Here is a 6,430-nt window from a genome sequence, read left to right as displayed (position 1 = left end):
CATAAAAATGAGGCAGCACAGAGACCTCTGTTCACACCTTAACTCTTGCAATCATGCCAGAAAGACTTGAGACATGTCATTCAGAATTGCAGGCATGAGTTTATTAGAAGGAATGGGGAAGTGACAATGGGATGCTATCAAGGGAAATGGTGGGTTCTCCTAGAGAAGAGAGGGGTGGTGCACCCTTCTTGCCCTCCAGTTTTATTGGGATCCTAGGGAAATTTCCAGAGTGTCCCCCAAGTCCCCCTTCTGACTTTGACTGACAGCACAGGAACTGCCTGTTCCTCCTCCAGAGACAGGGTGGTGCTCACTGAGGACACTTAGTCCCTGATTTTGCCTCAATTTCCTGCCCCCTGACTCAGTTTATCACCCTCGGACAGTGTCCCTTTTCTTATCCCTTCAGTAATCTCATGTCCTTCTGAGTGACATGTCTGAAATCTGTCTGACTTCATCACAAGAACAGAGGTTTGAAAGGGATGTTTTAATGCAGCCTCCATTTCTCAGAAGGCCCCAGTTCTGAAACACCACTACAAGAAACAGAATTAATTGAATAAACAGAAATATAAGATAGAATAGTTTCTTCCATCCAATAACATTTATTTACTTAGAAATATCCGTATGGCATAAATTCTATTCTAGATAAAGTGCTCAATGTTTTTTTTAAATGACTTTAATCTTTATAACACTCTACAACACATTATTCACATTTTCTAAAGTAATGCCTAAAAAATTATTAATTGTTTAAGACCACCCAGCTAAAATAATCTTTATCAGGGTTTGAACCATGCCCTAGCACACTGTCTTATACCCTCTTCTCCAGGTGAGTGTCAATCCCAGAATGTTCCAGGACACACCCCCTTTACAGGTGAAATGAGGGTAGGGAACTGTCAACAAGGCTACATTTCTACCAAGTTCAATACGACCTCCTAACAGACCTCTTACTATTGATGTATCAATTTCTTGGAATTTCTTTCCACTGGAAAATGCTTCCCTGTACATGTTGGTAGAAATAATTTTATAAGGAACATAGACTGAAAGTGTGGTATTTCAGTTGAAGAAGGTTATGGAAAAATATCTCCAACTTTCCAAAATGTGAAATTCTCCTGGCTCTTAGTGAAGTGGTTAAAGGATAAACTAGTCTGCGCATTTGACTTAACTTGTTGCTCAAAATGGATTTGAAGCCTCTTGAGAAGCCTCCTACAGGCTTAATACAAAACCTACCAGGCTGCTGGTTTGCATTTAAAATTCACTTCACCCTACAAGTGAGGCTCATCATCCATAGGCCACAAATTTTAAAAAAAAAAATTTCAGTAAATAATTTTGTCATTCAGAAGCAACTTTGTAGGCTTTTGCTACAAAGTCACAACTTTTTGCAACTTTGTAGCAAAAGCCTTTATATTCTATGACACATCCTGGATGTTCCTTACAAGCTGTCCTCTCCACAGTGAGCAGCTCACCATGGCCTGGGGAAACCAGACCTCCAGCCCTGTCTTCATCTTGCTGGGCATCTTCAACCACAGCCCCACCCACACCTTCCTCTTTGCCCTGGTCCTGGGCATCTTCACAGTGGCCGTCATGGGGAACTCCACCATGGTGCTCCTCATCCACCTGGACGCCCAGCTGCATACCCCCATGTACTTCCTCCTCAGCCAGCTCTCCCTCATGGATCTGATGCTCATCTGCACCACTGTCCCCAAGATGGCCTTCAACTATCTTTCTGGCAGGAACTCCATCTCTCTGGCAGGCTGCGGGACCCAGATATTCTTCTATGTGTCCCTGATGGGAGCCGAATGCTTCCTGTTGGCAGCAATGGCCTATGACCGCTATGTGGCCATTTGCCACCCATTAAGATACCCAGTTCTCATGAGCCAGAAAGTCTGTGGTCTCATGGCTGCTGCTTCCTGGCTTCTTGGCTCCCTTGATGGTATAATTGTCATTGTGGTAGCCTTGTCCTTCCCATACTGTGGTTCCCGGGAAATACCCCACTTTTTCTGTGATGTCCCTGCCCTGCTCACCCTCGCATGCACTGACACCTTGACATTTGAAAGGATGATGTTGATCTGCTGCATCATTATGCTTCTGTTCCCTGTAGGCATCATCATTGCTTCCTATGCTCGTGTGATTCTGGCCGTCATTCACATGGGGTCTGGGGAGGGTCGCCGCAAAGCTTTTGCCACCTGCTCCTCCCACCTCATGGTGGTGGGCATGTACTATGGAGCAGCCATGTTCATCTACATGCGGCCCACTTCTGACCGGTCCCCCACCCAGGACAAGATGGTGTCGGCCTTCTACACCATCCTCACCCCCATGCTGAACCCCCTCATCTACAGCCTGCGCAACAGGGAGGTGTCCAGAGCATTCATGAAGGTGCTAGGGAAGGGAAAGTCTGGAGAGTGAGCTGGCTCTCGTGTCCACACATTTTTTGCTTAATGTTTAAATTTATGGATTTAACCAATACAACTTGGTAGCAAAATTTTTTACAGTGAAAAATTTATACTCAACCATATAATATTTGAAATTGAAGGACATTGTACATACTCATTTGTTCAAATATTTCTCTTTTCTTCTTATTGTGGTAAAATGTTTTGTACAATTATAAGTGAATATTTGCAACAAGAGGAAGTACAGAACTACATGGTTTATTTTCATAATGACAACATGTGAGAAATATTTATCCATTCTAATACCCATTGTTTGCATTGATTAAACCTACTATGTCTTTTAACAAATAGAATTTAAGAAATAGTATTTTTATATTTGTATCCAACTTATACCTTAGGCTGATCAATTTGTAAAAAAGTAATCAAATTATTCACAGCATTCTTATAAAAACTAATTAAATTTAACCAAATGGAGAGAAGAAAGTTATCTTAAAGTTGACTGGGTATATGGACACTGTGTTCCTTTAGACTGTGTTAGATATGTTTCCACTTATTTCCTTCTACTACAGACATCACGTATATACATGGGAGACTGAAATGTGAATATAATTCTTCAAATTGTAGACTTATTCTCCTTAGATATTGTGATTCTTATTTGAGGCAAACACAGTAGTTGCATGGAAATGTGGTCAGTTTTTTTAGAGAAGTCTAGATTTTCTGAAATCCACAATTGCGTGTAAAATATATGATATATATATATATATATATATATATATATATATATATATATATATATATTCATGCTTTTTAATAAAATTTATTCAGTTCTGGAAATGTTTGTATTTTTTTAGGGAAAACCATTGTACTTTAACATGAATTAAAACTTCTCTCTTAAAACTCTGTTGGAACATCCCCACCAATTTTGTTTTTTTTATTGTATAAAAGTTACCACATCCTGGTCACTCTAAAGAACAACTATGCTTCTTATCACAGCTTACATTGGTCAGTGCCAATATCAAATAGAACTTCAGCTCAGGGTCTTACAACATCGAAATCTAAATGTTGGCTGGGAGTGCAGTTCATGAAAAGTTCAGGGTCATGTTGTCTTTTCAACTTACTGCTGCACATTCAAAGCACACTGCTCCCATTTATGTGCTTACATGTTCATTCATGCTGCCAAATGAATACTCACCTGAGGAGGTATGTATTGCAAGGTGGATTACTTGGTCAAATACCCTGAAATACCATGTTAAATTATCTTGTAATGATTGGAGGATGTGAGCAAGGCAACAATGCAAGGAGGTAGGTGATACACAGAATCTAGAGATGATTTCCAAGAGAGAGGCTATAAAGAGATGGTATATTTTATGTACAGAAAAGACAGCCAAAATCCAGGTTTGCTGACACACACCTGGGATTCCTGGCACTCGGGAGAATTAAAATTTTGAGGTGGGGCACTTGCCTAGCAATTGCAAAGCCCTGGGTTTGATCCCTCGGTACCATTAAACAAACAAACAAAAATAATAACAAAATAAAGACAGTCAAATTCTGTCATGTCTCATAATGGTAAAGGGGTTATTAAAATATGAATAAGAAAATAAATAGTAGAAGGAAAAGGAAGGGCAGGAAAAGGATCAAAAAAAAGAAAGGGATAGAGGTTACTGTGATTACAAAGAATAAGGAAAGAAGTTAACTGTTCAATTTCAGGCCAGTTGTGATGGAAGCCCTAGGGGATCAAAAGAAGATGTTAAAAGCATGTACTCAAAAATATAAGAATGAATTTTAGGGATAACCTGAGGTTAGAAATTGTAATTTAAAAAGCATCCCCACTAAAAAAAAATATGAACACATCATCAAAGGAGGTTACAATTAGGAAAGATTATTTTGAATCCATCATAAGCCTAACAAAATATGTACAATATTTATATTAATTTTAAAAAAACTTTGATGGAAGACATAAAAGAATAAACAAACAGAAGGCAAGTCCATGTTCATGGATAGAAAGATTCAATATTGTCAAGGTATCGGTTTTTCCCAAATAGATCAAAAATCTATAGATAGAATTGCAATCAAGATCTCTGAAGGTTGCTTGTGTATGCAAAAGGCAGAGGATATATAAGAGTCAACATAATGCAGTATTTGTGAAAAATACACAAAGATTCAATAAAACATATGTAGTCAAGTGACTTAGGGCCAGGAAAATGTACTCAATTGATATTTTTGACAAAGGAAAAAACATAAAACAATTTTAAAAAGATATTATCTTCAGGAGACCAGCATAGTAAAGGAAGAGACTTGAGAGCAAGGAGAAGGAAAGGGTAAAGAAAGTACTGGAGAATTAAATTATACATGTCCATGTATAAATATATCACAAGGAATCCACTGATATATACAAACATATATATCATTAATTTTTAGAATATACATATATATATATGATTATAAAAAAGATGATAATGTAAATCTTAGACCAGGATATTATATTAACAAAATGCCTATCCAGAATTACTGTTATATACAAAATATAAACAATAATTAAAATTTAAACAATGAGAAAATGAATAGCCTATTTAAAAAATGAATACAACATAAGACACCTCACCAAAGAAGACATACATGGCAAATAAGCATGTGAAAGATGCTCAGCATCATATGAAATTAGGGGATTACTAATTAAAACAACAGTGAGATGTCTCTACCAACTAATTAAATATCAGAGCTTCAGTCTTTTAAAAATGTCTACACTAAATGCAGTGAAATTCATGGAGAAGCAGGAACTCTCATTTCTGATTGAATGCAAAATGGAACAGCCACTTTGGAAGAGAATTATGTGTTTTCTTAATAAACAAGACATACTCTTATCAAAAACTCGCATTTAAAAAGCGTACTCAGACAACACAAACCCATGATGTGTCATGAAATAAATTGCGGATATTTCAACATGCTATAAAAACGGCCTGCTTGGTTGAGGCTTCCTTGATGTGAACTAGAACCAATTAGCCACATGCACAGTAACGACATTCCATGATATTTTCCCAAGTGAGCTGAAAATTTATGTCCCCATGAAAAGTTTCACATGGGTCTTTATAATGGTTTTGTTCACAATTACCAAACTGGAAAGCCAAGAGGATGTTCTTCTGTGGGCGGAGGCATAAATGAAAGGTGGAACACTCATAAGTGAAACATTATTTAGCACTAAAGAGAAATCTGCCATCAATCCATGTAAAGACATTATGGAAACTCAACAGCCTATGAGTTAAGTTAAATTAATCAATTGTGAAAAGCAAGCTGCATTCCATTTGATTCCAAATGTATAATATTCTGCAAAAGGCAAAATTTCAGAGGCATAATTTTTATGCCTATTTTTATCTGATGGATGTTAGCAAAATTCCTAAAGCACAAGAAGTAAAATTAAGAACAAATAAATGGAATGGCATCAAACTAAAAGTAATTAATACTGCATTGTAAATATTGTATGTCACTCTAATTAGCACCCCAGTACCTCTCCTGCCCCTCTCCTTTAGCACTTCTTCACAGCAAAGAAAACAATCTAGAGTCTAAAGAGAGTATACAGAATGGGAGAAAAATCTTTGCCACCTGCAACCCAAGGCATTAGTTTCTAGAATATACAAAGAACTCAAAAAACTTAACAGTAAAATAAAATTAATAAATGGGTAAAGAACTAAACAGACACTTTTCAAGGAAGAAAGATATCATATCAAAGAGATATGAATAGAAGTTCCATGGAGTAGACAAAAGTGGAATGAAGGGAAGGGAGGCGGACAGGGAAAGGAAGGGCGGGGGCATGAATCTGACATCACCTGCTATGTACACATATGAATACCCCACAGTGAACTTTGCCGTGGGTACATCCACAGAATAACCCTGAGTCAATGGCAGAAAGATCTCTAGAGGAAGGGAACAGGGGGTGCTAATTAGAGTGACATACATTCCATGCTTGTATAATTTATCAAAATGAATTCTACTGTCAGTTATAACTAAAACAAAATCATTAAAATATAAAAAAAAGCATAGAATACCTTCCAAGT

General features: G+C 37.3%; 1 protein-coding gene across 1 annotated transcript; it reads left to right on the top strand.

Annotated features, from left to right (window-relative positions):
- The first annotated feature begins 1,458 nt into the window (after window positions 1-1,458).
- LOC139703608 (olfactory receptor 2M3-like) lies at window positions 1,459-2,397 on the top strand. Its single transcript, XM_071607097.1, has one exon. The coding sequence runs from the start codon at window positions 1,459-1,461 to the stop codon at window positions 2,395-2,397; it is 939 nt and encodes a 312-aa protein (XP_071463198.1).
- Window positions 2,398-6,430: the final 4,033 nt, after the last annotated feature.

Source organism: Marmota flaviventris (assembly GCF_047511675.1).
Source record: "Marmota flaviventris isolate mMarFla1 chromosome 5 unlocalized genomic scaffold, mMarFla1.hap1 SUPER_5_unloc_1, whole genome shotgun sequence".
Lineage (NCBI taxonomy): Eukaryota > Metazoa > Chordata > Mammalia > Rodentia > Sciuridae > Marmota > Marmota flaviventris.
Note: the sequence above shows the minus strand (reverse complement) of the source record. Positions and strands in the feature narration are given on the sequence as shown.